Source organism: Lupinus angustifolius, chromosome LG04 (genome assembly GCF_001865875.1).
Source record: "Lupinus angustifolius cultivar Tanjil chromosome LG04, LupAngTanjil_v1.0, whole genome shotgun sequence".
NCBI classification, from domain to species: domain Eukaryota; kingdom Viridiplantae; phylum Streptophyta; class Magnoliopsida; order Fabales; family Fabaceae; genus Lupinus; species Lupinus angustifolius.
In genome coordinates, this window is record NC_032012.1 from 18,398,170 (window position 1) to 18,418,358 (window position 20,189).

At 33.7% G+C, this 20,189-nt stretch overlaps 1 protein-coding gene across 1 annotated transcript; it reads left to right on the top strand.

Annotated features, from left to right (window-relative positions):
* On the top strand, positions 3,378 to 11,004 carry LOC109346076 (pyruvate kinase 1, cytosolic-like). The gene is made up of 16 exons (XM_019585442.1): positions 3,378 to 3,521; positions 4,085 to 4,181; positions 4,834 to 4,931; positions 5,225 to 5,380; positions 6,078 to 6,155; positions 6,845 to 6,976; positions 7,219 to 7,296; positions 7,533 to 7,604; positions 7,746 to 7,835; positions 7,952 to 8,096; positions 8,325 to 8,413; positions 8,519 to 8,614; positions 8,757 to 8,824; positions 9,044 to 9,143; positions 9,792 to 9,851; positions 10,726 to 11,004. The coding sequence occupies exons 1-16, from the start codon at positions 3,453 to 3,455 to the stop codon at positions 10,876 to 10,878; spliced, it is 1,581 nt and encodes a 526-aa protein (XP_019440987.1). The 5' UTR covers positions 3,378 to 3,452; the 3' UTR covers positions 10,879 to 11,004.

Consider the following 20,189-nt stretch of genomic DNA (forward strand, 5'->3'; position numbering starts at 1 on the left):
ACTTATTTACAATTTATGTTTATATTGTCAATTATTATTTGGATTTACTATTTATCTTTTGTAATATCTTCTCCCTATATAATAAATTTAGACTATCTTAGTTTAGTTCTAAATTCTACCGTTAAGGTGCTTGTCTTAGTTATTTTGTTCGCCAATTAATCATGGTTTAATATATATTTATCATTATTTTAAAGAGAGTTTACCTAAACAAGTAAAACTCTATCTATACTTGACCTGTTATTATGTTACTTATATAGAGATGTCACCCTATCAATTTAAATAATCTAAAGTGGAATATATTCTTACTTGGTAATTTAAAGATGGACTCTTTTATTATTATTCAATAAAGAAATATTTTCCATAAATTTAATCACGAGAGTATTTAAGATACACTATTAAAGATACTAATACATTTTACTAGTAACCTATGCAAGAGGACAATTTAAGTTTTTATTCACTGAAAATATGTAAAATTTAGTGATAATTTATTTTGGCCATGTAAGATGTTTGCATGCATTTCATGAAATTTGAATTTGAAATTTCATTATTTAGAATTCAGGTTAGTTTGGAATTAATTTGTTCTCAATTTGAGATATTTGAGGCCTAATTTTAAATTTTATCAAATTGATATGGATTAACATATTGGTGGAGCAAAACACACTAAAATATAAAAAGAAAACACATCTTGTTTGTATGGCTTTTTTAATAATTTTTATTACTTTTGCTAAATTTTATATAAGAGAAAAACATGTATACACTGTAAGAGTTTTTTATATTGCAACTATATCATCTACTATTCATTTTTAATCATCATTAACTCTCTAAAAAATATAATACAAATAAAAGGTGAATAATACACTATGTATAAATTCTTATACTGTCAATGCATAGATATTATACATTTATACTCATCATATAATTTGGATGAGTTCCATTTTATAAAACTAATTTCAATTATAGTTGAGATTAGAATGAAATGATTTATTTTTGGATATTTTAGTGTAGAATAAAATTTTGTGAGGAAATTCAGGATAAAGTTTCAATCAAACATAAAAATTACACGGTCCCACTTCCAAATATGATTCTAGAAGCTCTAAATCCGATTCTATGAAATTGCCAAACAAGTTCAAATACAATTCAAAGTCCAAACCACGTTTATTCCAATTTTAGAGAATCCATTTCCAAATGTGAAACCAAAAGAATAACAAGACATCTATTTAAATCACTCAAAATTTACAACTTATATATTTTTTAACATAAAGTTTCTATATTTTGATTTCAAAATAATGGCACCACTATTAGCCCTACCCAATATAAAAAAAAAAAAGCAGAATATTTATATATTATTAGTGTAAATGTTTATACAACACAATTACTATATTATTCATCATTTATTTGTATTACTCTTTTTAAGAATTAATAATAATTAGATATAAAATAATAGATAATAATGTGATAATATATAAACCCTATACAATGTTTACATTTTTTTCTCAGAATAAAAAACCTTAACTTCCTTCAACCTTTTTTATTCCTTCTGGAAAACATAGCAGACATTAGCTCATTGTTTTTTGTTAGTTTTTACTGTTTTAAGGGAGCCGTTGTTTAGTTGAGTCAAATATTGCTCGTGAGACTTGTCTCTAACAAAAACAAGGGGCAGTGTCGCCACCCGTTATAGACTGATATTGACACATGGATACAATTCAACACATTTTTTTACCTCTTTTTCTTAACTACTTTTTTTCTATTAAGTATCGTTCTCATAAATATATATCTTGATATTTTTAGAATCATATATTATTATTAGATTAATGTTTTGTTGGTTTTCTTAACTGCCGTAAACCATCTAGTTTGCTATTTCTTAGTTCTTCACTTTCAAGCTAATGATGTATTTTTTTTTGTTTTGTTTTTACATGTTTATGTCGGCATCAATTTATATTTGTTTTTATAAGGTCAAAAAGTGCAATGCAAGTGTTAAAAATGGAAGGAATCATAATGAAATAATAAAAGTATATCACTTTAAAATGAATAATTTCCTTTTACCAATTATTCTCACAGTAAATGTCATATCATATCCATCCCATATAATAATCTTTCGTGCATACTATTTGTGAATCTTTTATACTATTTTATTTTATAGAAAATAGGTTGTGCATTGATAGAATAATTTTTTTATATTGTCAAATTATGGTTAGGGGTGGAAACAATTCACTTGGGATAGATTTCCCCTTAAATAAACTCAATCATCTTATTTATTTATCTTTTTGAATAATTCTAAACCCTAAGAATGACCTATTAAAAGTTTTGTCAAACTTTTAAGCTTATATAAAAATATATTATGTTATAAGATATTTAAATAATGCAACAAACCACTTTTAAATAGACTAACCAACCTAATATTGAATATAGCTATCTAAGATCAATAGTTAAATAACATTTTTATAAGGAAATTTCATATAACATTTTTTGTTATATTAAAAATAATATGTTATAAATATTAATAATATAATTAAGTAGATCAAGTTATTATGTTAAATATTTTTTTAGATAGAGTAAAACCTCCCTTGTAAAGCTAAATAATTTAAAAAAGTATGGTATATTTATAAAAAAAGTTTCTTAGTTATTATAGATAATGTATTAATGTAGTAGACCTTTGATAAAGAACTAATATAAATGATATACATGACACTCTAAAAAATTTTATACTCTCCATACAAAAATATTAAACTTATTTTTTAAGGAATAATAACTAAAGTTTAATATCTATGCATACATTATAACCTTTTTCTTTGCATTGCTTCAAACATTTATTATTAATAATATATAACAAACCTTATACTAATATAAATATCAATAAGGCATTAATTAATATTGAGATGTAATACTCTATTAAATCTCTAAAATAACTATAGTATTAAATGTTCGATTCATGTGAGTGATAATTGTTGAGATAGACAATCATATACAAAAAAGATTTAATATGTATACACTGAAAATATTAAATTTTTTTACACTGTTAACAATTATTCATCATTAATTTGTTAACCGACGTTAACTATGGATACAAATCAACTGTAAAAAATATTAAATCCTTTGATTTTTTTCAATACAAATCATTGTTGATTTCTTAACCCATATTTATTTGTTAAACTGATATAAAAAATATATGGTGCAGTAAACTGTAATAACTAATAAGTATATTGAAGGAAGGAAAGAAAACATAGACCTTTGGACTATGCTTCAAAAGTACTTAAAAAAGTCTCTTCATATGCATTATGAGTGGTCCTACTTTTGTTATCATGCACAGTTGGCAGTGTAGGTACAATCATTCACTTTGGAATACTTCCTATTTATATCCATTCCATCTTATTCATTCATTCATTCTCTGTCTCTCTTTCTTTGCTTCTTCTTTCATTCTCTCTTCACTTCATTCACCACTTATTTTGTTAAAAATGCAGTCAAGTCCTTTGCTTCTTGAAGAACCTATTAGGATGTCTTCCATTCTGGAACCATCCAAACCTGTCAGCATTTCAACCTATATCTCTTTTTTTTTATTTCATTTATTTTCTGTTTTCTATTTTGAAGTGATTTGTTGTTCATTATGATTATTATTCTCATTATGAGAAAGTAATGAACTTTTGATGACCCTTTTGTGGTATTGTTATGTAGAGTGAGTTTGTGGTATTGTTATGTAGCGTGAGTTTGTGGTATTGTTGATGCTGATTTTGATTACTAAAGCAGATCAAGCTGAAAAAATGAATGTTTTTGATGAAATGAAAGACACTTTTACTCTGACAATTGTTGTTTTTTGTATCCTAGCTATTTTATGTTGTGTTGTGTTTCTTCTGTTAGTCTTGTCTTTTTGCCCCATCATGAGAAAAAAATCAACTGATCCTAATTATTGCATTATTGTTTAGGCTTTAGAGTTAGTGTGATTGTGAGTATTGATGTTGATGCTTCTGATTGCTAAGGAATTTAGTACATCAAATTGTAAAATGATTAGAGAATTTATTATTGTCTTTATTCAATGAAGATTTTCAGTGTTTGTAAATTTTGATTGAAGTGGTTGAAATGCATTCTACAGAGTTTCTTTCCAGCTATGACAAAAATTGTTGGGACACTTGGTCCAAAGTCAAGATCAGTTGATACAATTTCCCGTTGCCTTAATGCTGGAATGTCTGGTATTCTTCCTTTACAATCTTTGGTTGTAAATGTTTTTTGCTTTTGTGACATCAACCTCATTGTTTCTCATCCATTAGAAAAGAACATAGACAAGAGATTTTTTGTTATTTGATTAGAATCAATTGTGTTTTAGACCAAGTTGGAAGGCCTAGTAGTTTGCCAAAAGTGTATCTTTTAGGGGTAGAACTATACTTTAACATATTGCTTTTTGGCTAGTCAGTTTATTTTTTGGGGAAATGCATATCACCATTGCTTCAAATTGCAGACTGCATCACATGATGTGGTAGCAATATTGTGATGACCATCACAACTGTATCACATTGCAATTGACATCGAATCACAATGATATTGTCACATCAGACCGTAACAAAACTGCATTAGGCTACATTGGACTGCATCAGACTACATTGAATTCAAAGATATTTTTTTAGTCACAAAAAATTTGCACGGCAATGGCTACAATCTGCATCCTAATGACCACCACAATTGCAGTAACAACAGCTGTAACCACAATTTAAAACACTATATATAATGAATAATTTGTCCTTGTGCTATTCCTTTATTTTATTGTCTGGGTGAATCTTGTGTCTAAAGTCAGGTTCTGAGTCACCTGTTTTGTCATCTTATTCTTATTTTCTTACCATGTGCTAGTGGCAAGGTTTGACTTCACATGGGGTGATCCAGAATACCACCAAGAGACATTGGAAAATTTAAGGGCTTCTGTCAAGAGTACGAAGAAACTATGCGCGGTAAATTTCATATAATAACTTGTGACATCATTATGTGATTTTAATTATGATTTTATTACACTAGCTTCCATTTTTAATGTAAGAGGGCTAGACTCAGGAACGGTAAGGTTGCTTGCTTGTAACCTAGGGTCATATGTTCAAATTTTAGAAACAACCTTTTCAGCTTACGAGGTTAAGGATGTCCGCAACTCTCTCTCCAGACTCGTGTATTGGACCACCTTTTTTAGCTTCTATCTTTATTGTAGTTCTATAAATGCAAATGTTAACTAATGTGAAAATATATGTACACCCAGGTTATGCTAGATACTGCAGGTCCAGAAGTACAAGTTGTGAATAGAACTGATCGTCCGATTTCCCTGCAAGAAGATACATTGCTTGTCTTAACTCCAGATCAAAACAAAGAAGCTACTTCAAATCTCTTACCAGTAAATTTTACTGGTCTATCAAAGGTAAGTGCACCTTTTCCATGCATTCAATATTAATTTGAATTTTCATTGTATTTATGTGGAATAATCACTTTCCAAAATGATTTCTTTTTATCAGTTGTTTTCTTATTGCATCTTTGTGTTCTGTCCAGATATACTGTATTACTTGTTCTGTGATTCTTAACTGGTTTATGGTCTGTGGAATGATTTGTTTGGTATCATCAATTTTTTAACAGACCTTAATTTTGTTTTATATTTTTTAGATTGAGTCCACATTAAATATCACTTCATAATTGATAAGCATTTGCTATGGTATTTTTCTAAATTCTTCATTTCCATCATGGCCTTTTGAATTGTTCTTTATTTTCTTGACTAATGTTGTCTTTGTACTACATTGATTTTATAGGTCACACACCACACTGATTTGTAAGGAAACCTCCTTGTTTCATATTGTTTAAAATCTCTATTGGTACCAACTATGATCACTTATCATCAATCTCTGTATTACTGTATATGTTAAATGTTCAAAAGGAGAACAATGAAATCTATGATAAAACAATAACATATAATTCCTTTCAACTTTTAATTCTATTTCTTCCTTCCGTTCTAAGTTGCTCTAAAGGTTTGTTATGTGAGTTAGTAGGGACTATGTCTTTATTATGTACCTTTCTCATATTTTACTTTGATTATGTACAATGTGGTGGTGTCTATAATTATGCAGACTGTGAAGAAGGGCGATACTATTTTTATCGGTAAATACCTGTTTACAGGAAGTGAAACAACTTCTGTATGGCTGGAGGTAATGCAATCTTGGATTTTTCTAGTTCAATCTTTAATGACTGTGCAAATATAAGTTCACTTGTATATATTGTTGGAATATCTTTCTTTGAACTCTTAGGGTATGTAATTAGTTATATGCTAGCTATTCATAATTTCATTTGCACTATTAGCAGAAGTTGCTTATTGCAATGAGTTACCCTTATCTTTTCAAGTATACTTGGCACATACATTTTGTGAATTGATATATGGTTCATTTCAAAGGTCCAACTTTTGTCATATGATTCCTATGATCCTATCATATGATTTGATAAAGTTTTATGTTGCCTGTCGACTGCTTAACATAACCTTCACCTTTGATCTAGGCTTATGACTGCCTATGTATAGTATCAAACACACATAGGCAGGTTCAAAGGTCCAACTTTTGTATAGGCAAAAAATTTAACTATGATGTTGACCCATTCCTTATGTTCCTTAAGGCTACAAAATGACAAAAACCAATAAGAAAATATATGAGACTTTTATATATAATATATTTTCTATTAGTGCTGACCCCACCTAGTGGGATAAAGGGTTGGTTGTGGTTCTCGTATATTTTCTATTAGTCTTTCTACTCAAAAAGTTCAGAACCTTTCTCAATACTGCTGATATTCAAAGTCAGGACTTTTCTGTTTAATTACTGTCACTAAGTGTTTTGGTTTCAAAATGCAGGTCAGTGAGGTGAATGGTGATGATGTCATTTGTCTCATAAAAAACTCTGCTACACTTTCTGGATCCTTGTATACTTTACATGTCTCTCAAATTCATATCGATCTTCCTAGTCTTACTGATGAGGATAAGGAGGTAACTACAAGATTTTTGTCATAAAATGCCTTATGTTTTTGTTAGCTTATCTAAAAGATTAAATATATGTGCAAACTGTATATACAATAGATGTCGAAAATTCTTTTTCTCTGCACCAATCACCAAAGTATAACTGGTTTGAGTTGCCCTTTTAGTTACGGTTATGAGTTGTGAATACCATTTTGTTATTTCTTGTTTTCTGAATCTAAATGTTCCTCTTGACATTTCACTCACTAACTCAGGTAATAAGAACATGGGGTGTTCGAAACAATATCGACTTCCTAGCATTATACACCCGGCATGCTGAAGATGTTCGCCATGTAAGGGCTATTCCTGAATCCTGATATGTTTTGTTTTACGTCTAATTTATCTAATTTTTAACAAATGTCTTCCCCTTATCCCGTGTTGATGCTATTCATGCCTCCTTATTTAGCTTCCAACGTCTAAATTTGCTTAGTTTTCACAACGCTTGTTGATTAAGTGAACCGTTTTCTTTTAGTTTTCCTCAGCATTGAAAAAAATAGAACATGAAAATACCTTAATTTTTATTTTTCAGGCTCGTGAGTTTATCTCTAAATTAGGTGGCCTCAAGCAGACACAGATTTTTGCGAAGATTGAAAATTTTGAGGTAATAAACTTCAAGATCCTTTGAACAATATCCCCTTAGACTCCACTTCTATACCAGACAAATGCACTAGTTCAAGATCCATTGGTGAGTGTACTTAATGCTGCTTTTAATATGCATGTTTCTTCTGTAAAATTCTCATAGGGATTGGAACATTTTGATGAGATATTGAGAGAAGCAGATGGTGTCATCATCTCTCGTGGAAATTTAGGGATAGATCTCCCAGCTGAGAAGGTTAGCTTTTTTTTCTGGACCGAAAAATGCAATGTTACGTACGATTTACTTACTATGGAGTAATAGTTATGTTATGTTTTCGTTTTGTCTTGCAAACATCTGTACGGATTTTGCAGGTCTTTTTATTCCAAAAGGCTGCTATTTACAAGTGTAACATGGCTGGAAAGCCAGTCGTTGTCACACGTGTTGTGGATACTATGACCGATAATCTAAGGCCTACTCGTGCTGAAGCAACTGATGTTGCCAATGCAGTGCTGGATGGTAATTCTTTTCCTAACTTAAGTTCCTTATTGTTATATTTGCTGAATCCTGTTTGATTTATTTTGATTATGATTGTACTACAGAAATGTCTGAACTCTTGCATTAGATAAATTTGTGCATGCTTATGTTATTGATTAATATTCCTTCAGTTTATTGTATTCATCTCGTTATGCATAATATACCATGCACTTTTCAGGTCTGAATATGTTTTTCTTTCTTTTGGATCAGGGAGTGATGCAATTCTCCTTGGGGCAGAGACCCTGCGTGGATTATACCCCGTGGAGACCATTTCTACAGTTGGAAAAATTTGTGCCGAGGTACATTGTGTTCTACCTTTATGGTAAATTTTAATTGATCGATTATACAATCCTTACTCTGAGAAGAGAAATGAAAAACTTAAATTAATGACCTGCTCTTTTCAGGCAGAGAAAGTTTACAATCAAGATTTGTATTTTAAGAAGGCGGTCAAATTTGTTGGAGAGCCAATGAGCCACTTGGAATCAATAGCTTCCTCTGCGGTACTTTTCTCGGCTGCACTAATAACTTTTTTGAGTGTTTTTGTGATTTTCTTCACCACCATTTGGTATTCACTTGCTCAGAGGATTATGTTATGATTAAAGTACATATCGAGAAGTAAATTTCTTTGTGCTAAACATACAGGTTCGAGCCGCCATCAAGGTTAAGGCTTCTGTTATTATTTGCTTCACTTCATCTGGAAGAGCTTCAAGGTTTTGTATTATCTCCTTCTATATGACTTATCTTTATTAATTGAGTTTCTCACTTTTTTGTGGTTATTGATGCAAAAAATTCTCATTTGTTGGTTTCTTTCTTTCATTGTTTTGGTTTATAGTGAATCTTTAAGTCATTGACAGTTATGTTCTATTCTGTTGCAATTTTGATATCTTTCTGACATATCATTATTCTATCTTTCTTGGGTATTTATGTAGGTTGCTAGCTAAGTACAGACCAACCATGCCTGTGATATCGGTTGTCGTTCCTCAACTGAAGACGAATCAACTCCGATGGACATTCACTGGCGCTTTTGAGGTATATAGTTGACACAATTTGTTAAAACTGAATCGGGCAACTGAAACAAAAATGTGGCTAATTCACATATATGGTACCTGATTTTAATCAGCTTTTTTAAATGTCTTGAATGAGTTCAGTCCTGTTGATTGTATGAACAATTTACTATCTGATAATAAACCCAGATTGAGTTAACTTTTTCAAGAAAATTCTTTGCTAATATTACCATATGATCTTCTTGTACCATTGAGACTTTCAGTGCTTGATATTCACCTCCTGAATAGTTTCATACTTACATTACACATTAATTTCTTACTTTCTACTAGATAATCAATCATTCTCTTATGTCAAAATAATTACTTTTTCAACAACTGTACCTGAAGAATCAAAATCAATTTGAAATTTACTCACTTGAAATGCAAATGACAGTAAAAGTTATTTCATCAGTTTGTTTTAGTTACTGAGACCAGTGAACTCCTTGTGTTTTATATTTTATCCTTTTAATTTCTTATACTTATCAAACTAGTTATACTTTCAAACTTCCTGTAGGGAATCATGAACATGCACATTTTTTTGCTTCAATTTGTGTTAGTTTGACTTGCATTTTAAACTTTTACAAAGAAACTAATCACTTCTTGTTATCTGTTTCCTTTTATGATCCTATGGCAGGCTAAGCAATCACTTATAGTGAGAGGTCTTTTCCCTATGCTGGCAGATCCAAGACATCCAGTAAGAATTATTCAATGTCCATTCATATAAATGTGTAGGGGAACCATAGAATAATATAAAAACACTCTAAACTATGTCAATATAATGTGCCCTGCCTTATATAATAGAGAAAAAAATATATACACCGACAGTCTAAGAGTTTTTTACATTGTCAATGCATTATTCACCATTCATTTTAATTCCTATTGACTTTTAAATAAAAGTATAATTCAAATGAATGGTGGATGATGCATTGACTGTATATACATTTTTACACTGTCAGTGCATATATATTACACTATATAATAAAGCTTATATAAACCTGATTCTACTGGCAAGTAGTAAAAGTAACTTAAGACTCAAGTTACCCAAATTCAAATTGTGTATTAAATTACTAATACAAGTGGAAATATGATAATCCAAGGGCTAAAATAGTTACACCATACCCCTTAGTAACTTTATATCTCTAATTCTCAAATCAAAATTTAATTGTATATATCAGTTCAGTTTAATTGTAATTTCTTAAAATTTGCTCAATTCATCATTTCTTTATTAAATTCAAACCTTAATATTTTTATTTGTTCAGAATCATACTTAAATGAAGATTATTTACTAAAATTTAATACACAATTGTTAGTGCCAGTACTAAGTATCATTACCTTGTTTTTATAGACCAGTTTCCATGTCTTTCGCTTCCCCTTTTCACAAGAAATTGTAGAATTATTCTAATCTAGGTTTGGGACTAAATTAAACCAATCTGATCTTGTTTTATTGAAGAAATTTTATGTTGGCCATTGCATAATTTAAAAGTGACTCTTATTTAATTTGCTAGTATATATTTGATATCATGCACTTTAGAGTTGTTAACTTGGTGAGTTTTGTGACTTGGGTGCAGGCTGAGTTTACTGGTGGGACAAATGAATCAATCTTGAAGGTTGCTTTAGATCATGGCAAGGCTTTTGGCATCATAAAGCCACATGACCGAGTTGTTGTTTTCCAGAAAGTTGGTGACTCATCAGTTGTCAAGATTATTGAGCTTGAAGATTAATCATAGAGCTACATTTTGTGTCATTTCAAGGATGCATGATAAACCCCTTTTGTAGCTTTCATCCTATTATTTTCTGTTTTTGTTTAATACCAATATAAACCATGCTCATATTATGAGTGATTTCTAGTGGTTGTGCTATTTCTTGTTTGATTGTTTTGAGCTATTCTTTGAAATTGTGGATCATGTCACTTATTGCGGTAATCTCTGTAACACATCACCCCACAACGATGGTGTGACACCGAATCACAATGATGTGGTCACATCGGATGGCAACTCAATTGCATTATACTATATTTGAGGTGCAACAAATTCAATAACATTTTTTTAATTGCAAAAATTTCATGTCGCAATTGCATCGCAACAACCATAATGATCCAAATTGGAGCAATATTTTATGCTGAGGAGAGTTGTCGATGATGAAAGAATGCAAGTCATGTTACTGGCCTTGGAATGGAAGGCTTTAAGTTGGTTCCAATGGTGGAAAAGATGTAACCCTAGACTTTCATGGGAGGGATTCAAGGTGGCTGTGATCCGAAGGTTCTAACCTTTGATGATGCAAAACTCGTTTGAGTTGCTGCTCTCTTTGGAACAAGCGGGAATAGTGGCGGAGTTCAAAAAATACATTAGGGCCCTTAAGGAGATGGATCAAGACTTCGCTAAAGGAATCTTTTTGAATGGTTTGAAAGAGGAAATCCAAGTGGAGGTAAGGGTGTTTGAATTAACGACTCTAGCGGAAGTAATACAAAAGGCTTTGATGATTGAGAAGAACACCATTTTGCATAGGAAAGGTACTAGCTACTTTACAAAACCAATGGGATACCCAAGAAATAACTCTTACAACAAAGTCGTCATCGTGAACTCGAGAATTGTCTCGGATAAGAAGGATGGGCAGTCAGTTGGCGACAACCTCGCTAGTAGTTATAGGTCAGTGAATCCTACAACGAGTTCACGGGTCAGGGGTGGAGATTTCAAGCATCTTACTAGGGTTGGAATGAAGGACAAAAGAGACAAAGGGTTGTGTTTTAGGTGTGATGAACCGTATAATAGGGAGCATCACTACAAGAACAAATAGTTAAGGATTATCCTTTTGGAAGAAGATAATGATGGCGACGAGAAGGGCGATAAGACATAATTGGAGCAGTACAACTCGCTGCAGTTATCTCTATATTCCATGGTTGGTTTGACATCTGCCAAGTCGTGGAAGGTGGCAAGAGAATTATTGAGAAGGTCAGTGATTAATTTTATGGATTGTGGGGCCTCATATAATTTTGTTGCCACCAACTTGGTAGCACAAATGCAATTAGCAGTGATCAATACCCCTAGTTATATGGTAGAAGTGAGAGATGGTCATAAAGTGCGATGTCAAGGCAAATGCGAAGGTTTGAACCTACAGATCCAAAAGCTAGATCTGATGTAGGATTTCTACCTATTCGGGTTGAAAGGGGTGGACTAGCTGGTTAGCTCAGGAGAGGTGAATGCCGATTTTGGGAAGTTGGAGCTATCTTTAAAGATGGGAGTTGATTGGTATAAGATCTCGGGAGATCAACATTGTCAAGGACACAATTGACTTTTGGGGATTTCTTGCAAGTTCTAAAGGAGGAGGGTGAAGGATTGATGTTGCATTCTACGGAGGAGCCAGAAATCCAGCTAGATAATAACACCATATCAGAAGAGTTGTTGTTGGTATTACCAAATATAATGTTGTTTTCAGGACCTTCAAGGGCTGCCAACGAATAAAAGACATGATCATGTGATTCACTTGAAGAAGGGGGCTGGAATTCCAAATTTACGACCTTATAAATGTCCACATTTCAAGAAACCGGAAATTGAAAGATTGGTGGGAGAGATGCTACAATTTGGGGTAATTCGGTCGAGTATCAGTCTATATTCCAACCCCATTATCTTTGTCAAGAAGAATGATGAAGGATGTAGGTTTTGTGTTGACTACCGGACTTTGAATAAGATTATCATTCCGAACAAATTTCCTATTCCAGTTATAGAAAAATTATTGGATAAGCTAGGTGGGGCAAAGATGTTTTCAAAGTTGGATCTTAAGTCAGGATATCATTAGATAAGAATGAAGGAAGAAGACGTTCAGAAGACTACTTTCAGGATGCATGAGGGTCATTATGAATTCTTGGTAATACATTTTGGCCTCACAAATGCTCCGTCTACGTTCCAAGCCTTAATGAATGAAGTCTTGAAACCGTTTTTAAGGAAGTTTGTGTTAGTCTTTTTTGATGATATCTTGGTTTTCAGTTAGGACTTGACCAGCCATGGCTCCCATTTAGCCCAAGTGTTGGAGGTATTGCACCATAATTTTCTCAAAGCTAACAAGAAGAAATATAGTTTTGGCCGAGACAAGTTGGAGTACCTCGGTCATATCATTTCGGGGGAAGGAGTTGCGACCGATTAGTCCAAGGTATTAGTCATGCAGACTTGGCCTCGACTAGTTGATGTTAGAGGATTGAGGGGATTCTTGGGGTTAACTGGGTATTACTGAAGGTTTGTTAAAGATTATGGAAAACTCACGAAGCCTTTGACGGATTTATTGAAGAATGATAGCTTTACATGGTCCGAGGAGGCTAATGGAGCTTTTGATTCCTTGAAAATGGCTACGGTCGAATTACCTAAGCTTGCGGTTCCAGATTTTTCTAAAATATTTGTTATTGAGACTAATGCCTCTAGTACGGGATTGGGCGCAGTTCTAATGCAGGAAGGGAGGTCGTTGGCATTTTGGAGTGAGGGGTTGTCGACGAGGGCATAGTTGAAGTCAGTGTATGAATGAGAACTTATGGCCTTGGTGCAAGCTGTTCAGAGGTGGATACATTATGCTTTGGGCATACAATTTATTATGAAGACGGATTAGAGAAGTCTCAAGTTCTTGATGGAGCAACGATTGTTTAGTGATGAGCAGTTTAAATGGGCGGTCAAACTAATTGGTATGATTTTGAAATCCAATATAAGTTGGGTAATGAGAGTTCAGTCATAGACACCTTATCTAGAAAAGACATGCATTCGGCTATTTCAATTTTGACAACTGATGATGTTGAGGATTCGATGCTAGAAGTATAACAGGATCCGAAGTGGCAACCAATGATACATGACCTAATAATTTCTCCCGCCTCCCATCTTGATTTCCAGATGAAGCATGGGTTGCTAATGTATAAAGGGAGGATGGATCTTTCTAGAGTTTCAAACATAATTCTGACCATTATGGCTGAATGTCATACAACACGAATGGGAGGAACTCTGGTTTCTTCCGAACATACAAAAGGGTGGTCAGTTTCTTGTTTTGGGAAGGTAAGAAAAAGGATGTTAAGAAGTTTGTAGAGGAATGTGATATATGTCAAAGAGCTAAGTACTCCACTTTAGCTCAGGGAGGGTTGTTACAGCCTTTGTCGATTCCCACTCAGGTTTGGAGGGATATCTCCATAGATTTCATTGGAGGATTACCTAGGGTCAGAGATAAGGATAGTGGACATATTGTCTAAATACTCACTTTTTTTTGCTTTGGGTCACCCATTTACAGCACGAGAGGTTGCAATTATTTTTGCTCAGGAGGTGGTTAAATTGCATGGGTTTCTGTCTACAATAGTTTCTGATCGAGACCCAATTTTCCTAAGCCAATTTTGGAAGGAATTGCTTAGGTTTTCCGGAACTCAATTAAAACTCAACACATCTTACCATCCTCAGACTGATGGGCAGACCGAAGTTGTAAATAGTTGTCTCAAAACCTATTTGAGATGCTTTGTGGGACCTAAACTGAAGCAGTGGTTGGATTGGCTCTCTTGGGCAGAATTTTGGTATAATACTACTTATCAAGACTCATGGTTCTCATCCACGAGTTCCATTTCCATAGCTTGTCATCCCAGACCAGGTCACTGTGTTGGAGGTATGAAACTTAAAGTGGATGTTGTTACTACTGACACTACCACTCCAAGTGGTGGCTCTCCACCAACCACCCCGAGTGGTGGTTTTACACCAACCATCATATAGAATGTCTGCAACATGTAAATAGGTTCCCTAATATTTTTCATGTTATATTTTTTAATCGAAAATTTACCTAGCTAGTGTGGTTTGACTACAAATTTTTTGAAGTAGTGCAACTTTTATAAAAATTACGAAGAAAGTGTATATTTTGGGAAACTCACGGCTCCCATGCACGAGTTTGGGAAACTAGCGGCTCCCATGCATGAGTTTGCAGGAACTCGTGCTCACATGCATGAGTTCCATTTTTTTCTCTCCTTAATGCTCGTGGTTCTTATCCACGAGTTCCATTTCCATAGCTTGTCATCCCACATCAGGTCATTCATTATGTAGGAGCCATGAAACTTAAAGTTAATGTTGTTGCTTCCAAATGGTGGCTCTCCACCAACCACCCCGAGTGGTGGCTCTACACCAACCATCATATAGAATGTCTGCAACATGTAAATAGGTCCTGTAATGCTTTTCATGTTATATTTTTTAATGGAAACTTTAGCTAGCTAGTGTGGGTTGACTTAAAATTTAGCGAACTCGTCTCTCCCATGCATGATTTTGCAGGAACTCATGGCTCACATGCACGAGTTCCATTTTTTTCCCTCTCCTCCCTACTCGCGGTTCTCATCCACGAGTTCCATTTCCATAGCTTGTCATCCCACACCAGGTCACTATGCTGGATGCATGGAACTTAAAGTGAATGTTGTTGCTACTAACACTACCACTCCTTGTGGTGGCTCTCCAACAACCATCCTGAGTGGTGACTCTACACCAACCATCATATAGAATGTTTGCAACATGTACATAGGTTCTATAATGCTTTTCATGTTATATTTTTAATGGAAAATTTACTTAGCTAGTGTGGGTTGACCACAAAATTTCTGAAGTAGTGCAACTTTTATAAAAATTACAAAGAATTTGTATTTTTTAGGAACTCACGGCTCCCATGCACGAATTTGGTAAGCTCGTCGTTCCCATGCATGAGTTTGCAGGAACTCGTGGCTCACAGGCACGAGTTCCATTTTTCTCTCTCTTCTCAGGACTCGTGGTTCTCATCTACGAGTTCCATTTCCATAGCTTGTCATCCCACACCAGGTCACTATGCTGGAGGCATGAAACTTAAAGTGAATGTTGTTGCTACTAACCCTACCAATCCAAGTGGTGGCTCTCCACCAACCACCGTGAGTGGTGGCTCTAAACCAACCATCATTTAGAATGTCTGGAATATGTAAATAGGTTATGTAATGCTTTTCATGTTATATTTTTTAATGGAAAATTTACCTAACTAGTGTGGGTTGACTACAAAATTTCTGAAGTAGTGCAAATTTTTTTAAAAATTACGAAGAATGTGTATTTTTTGGGGAACTCCTCGATCCCGTGCACGAGTTTGGGAAACTCGTCGCTCCCATGCATGAGTTTGCAGGAACTCGTGGCTCACATGGATGAGTTCCATTTTTTCTCTCTCTCCTCAAAACTCGGGGTTCTCATCCACGAGTTCCATTTCCATAGCTTATCATCCTACACCAGGCCACTGTGCTGGAGGCATGAAACTTCAAGTGAATGTTGTTGCTACTGACACTAACACTCCAAGTGGTGGCTCTCCACCAACCACCACGAGTGGTGGCTCTACACCAACCATCATATGGAATATCTACAACATGTAAATAGGTTCTATAATGCTTTTCATGTTATATTTTCTAATGAAAAATTTACTTAGCTAGTGTGGGTTGACCACAAATTTTCTGTAGAGCAACTTTTATAAAAATTATGAAGAAGGTGCATTTTTTGGGGAACTCATGGCTCCCGTGCATGAGTTTGGAAAACTCCTCACTCCCATGCATAAGTTTGCAGGAACTCGTGGCTCACATGCACGAGTTCCATTTTTCTCTCTCCTAAGGATTCGTGGTTCTCATCCATGAGTTCCATTTCCATTGCTTGTCATCTCACACCAGGTCATTGTGCTGGAGGCATGAAACTTAAAGTGAATGTTGTTGCTAATCACACTACCTCTCTAAGTGGTGGGTCTCGACCAACCACCCCGAGTGATGGCTCTACACCAACCATCACATAGGATGTCTCCAACATGTAAAGAGCTTTTGTAATATTTTTCATGTATATTTTTTAATGGAAAATTTTCCTAACTAGTGTGGGTTGACCAAAACATTTATGTAGTACAACTTTTATAAAAATTACCAAGAAGGTGTATTTTTTGCGGAACTCGTGGCTCCCGTGCACGAGTTTGGGAAACTCGTCGCTCCCTTGCATGAGTTTAGAGGAACCTGTGGCTCACATGCACGAGTTCCATTTTTTCTCTCTCTCATCAGGACTTGTGGTTCTCATCCACGAGTTCCATTTCCATAGCTTGTCATCCCACATTAGGCCACTATGCTGGAGGCATGAAACTTAAAGTGAATGTTGTTGCTACTAACACTACCAATCCAAGTGGTGGCTCTCCACCAACCACCACGAGTGGTGACTCTACACCAACTATCATTTAGAATGTCTGGAACATGTAAATATGTTCTGTAATGTTTTTCATGTTATATTTTTAATGGAAAATTTACTTAGCTAGTGTGGGTTGACCACAAAATTTCTGAAGTAGTGCAACTTTTATAAAAATTACGAAGAAGGTGTATTTTTGAGGAACTCGTGGCTCTCGTTCACGAGTTTGGGAAACTTGTCGCTCCCATGCATGAGTTTGCAGGAACTCGTGGCTCACATGCACGGGTTCCAGTTTTTTTTCTCTCTCATCAGGACTTGTGGTTCTCATCCACGAGTTCCATTTCCATAGCTCGTCATCTCACACCAGGTCACTGTGCTGGAAGCATGAAACTTAAAATGAATGTTGTTGCTACTAACACTAACACTCCTTGTGGTGGCTCTCCACCAACCAGCCCATCAAACCCATCTCCTTATACTCCCTTTGATTCAGGCACTCCTCCAACAACCACATCACTAATGCCAAGTGAAGCAGTCAGTGTTTCAAGTGGGAAACCATTTCATGTTTGTAGCAGCTATTGTTTATGGTTTCTTGGGCTAGGGAATAGGCAATGTGATGTTTTCTTCTTGGTTTGTTGACTTTGTGTCAATTTCATTTTATCTTCATATATATCATCTATTCATATAGAAGATTAGGTTAGTTGGGTCACTTAGACAGACAACATATTGTTCCAAAAATGTTATATGCAAAAACTCACAGAAAGAAATGAAAGAGGATGGTAGAATTGTGTAAATAGAACTCGTGGATAAGAACCACGAGTCCTGAGCGAACAGAAAAAAAAAAATGAAACTTGTGCATGTGAGCCACGAGTTCCAGCAAACTCGTGGATAGGAGCCACAAGTTTCCCAAACTCATGCATGGAAGCCATGTGTTCCCAAAAAATACACATGTTTGGTAATTTTTATAAAAGATGCGCTACTTCAGAAATTGTGGTCAACCCACACTAGCTGGGCAAATTTTTCATTTTTTAATTTGTGAAAAGTGGAAACATATGGAAAGAGAAAAATTCAAGACAAATGGAAAATAGGGGTAACGATAATTTTTTGGTAATAAACTAATCCATTTTGGGTATGTGAATGTCTCTCTCAATATGTGTCGCTCTTAGGATTGGCTTTCTTTTATTCTTAAGATTGGCTTTTGTTTGTGGTTTAAGGAAGGGAATGAATTGGAATGATGACAAAGGGTCACTTGAGTTGGTACTTTTCCTTGAGAATTGGTACTTTTCCTTGAGAATGGGTACTTATCCATAAGTTAAATATTTTAATGGTTGTCCAGGAATTTGGGATAAGATACTAGGAGTGTGTTGGTAAGGCTTTCTAATGGATGTGCGCGAAATAGCAATAATATAAAGTTATTTATACTGCTTTTATGATTATAAAACAATTTTGTGGGTATTATTTTTTAAAAATTAACAACAGTTAACCATGAATTGTAAATAACGAGTTCATGGTGTGAAAAACTTTCACATTATTGATGTATAATCCATTTCTCTGTAGATGTAACATATTTTCAAATAGAGAAAATAAGTTGCATTTTTAAGTGAATATATTATAAATAAATGATGAATGATATATTGTGAATATAATTTTTTTATAGTGCTAGTTAGTATATACTAATATTGATGTATGGAAAATGACGGTTGATAGGAATTTGTAAGAATTGGACCAAATTGGTCGTAAAACAGATTACACTATGTATCGCTTTGTCTCTTGAGTCTTGACTATGGCTAAGAGCCATAATCAAATTGGTGGTTGGAGCCAATTAGATATAAAATCAAAATAAGGTTAAATTGGATTAACCCAATTAGGAAAAACATATATCTCTTAGTTAAATTAAATTAAAATAACTACAAAATTTAAAAGTAGAATCATTGGTACAGCTTCTATTTGCACTCTTTGTTCTTCCTTCCTTTTCACACATATGATGGTAATTGATTTTTTCTTCTTTTTTGGTTTTTTAAAATAATAGCTAGTATTATACTTTCTTTACTCTAATATAAACATAATTCTTTATATTGAATTCACTTTAACTATTATCATATAAATATAATGTAAATAAAAAAGAAAATGTTATTCTCACAGCTCACAAATCTTTCTAGTATGATATAAATAGGGAAGACAATGGGTCCGGATAGGTCCGAATAGTGTATTATCAGATCCGCTATGTTACTTCATTTTTAGATTCAGACCTGCCCTAGACTCATACTGATACCCGTTGAGTTTGCTACCTGCGAGTCCTTAAGTACTCAGCGGATCTGCGAGTACCCACAAATTCAAAAATATTTAAAATAATTATCGGAAATTTATGTAGTTGTATGTTTGTTTCCTGAAATCTTATATGTTAATTAGACAATCAAAAAGATAAAAAATTATAAAACATAGTTTAAAGTTTTAAAGAGAATTTAAATTGACTATTAAACATAACTCATTTTATCAAACAAACATAAAAAATAATGTCATTACTTCAACATTACAATATAAAATTGATTTAGTAATAATTGTTTAATCAATATAACATTAGATTATGCGTATGAATTAACAATATAACATTACATCATACTTCTTAGCAATATATCATCATTGGTTAACAACATAACAATCATATTTATGAATTAATATGATATTACAATATGGATTAACAATATAAAACTAAATTATGGGTCTGGATACTTCATTATCTGGAATCAGATTCATCTAATAACGGGTCTTAAAATCTCGAGTCTCAATTACTAGCCAATCTAAAAATATAGACCCAAACACGATTCATTAGGGATATTATTTGCAGGTACTGGATGATTCAAGTACCCATTGCTAGATATAAATATATAGTT

Excerpts from the sequence above, each read along its gene's own strand:
- LOC109346076 (XM_019585442.1), top strand. The coding sequence starts at position 3,453 with ATGCAGTCAAGTCCTTTGCTTCTTGAAGAACCTATTAGGATGTCTTCC. Across the intron at positions 6,156-6,844 it reads CAACTTCTGTATGGCTGGAG|GTCAGTGAGGTGAATGGTGA; the intron begins GTAATGCAATCT and ends TTCAAAATGCAG. Across the intron at positions 9,852-10,725 it reads TGGCAGATCCAAGACATCCA|GCTGAGTTTACTGGTGGGAC; the intron begins GTAAGAATTATT and ends ACTTGGGTGCAG.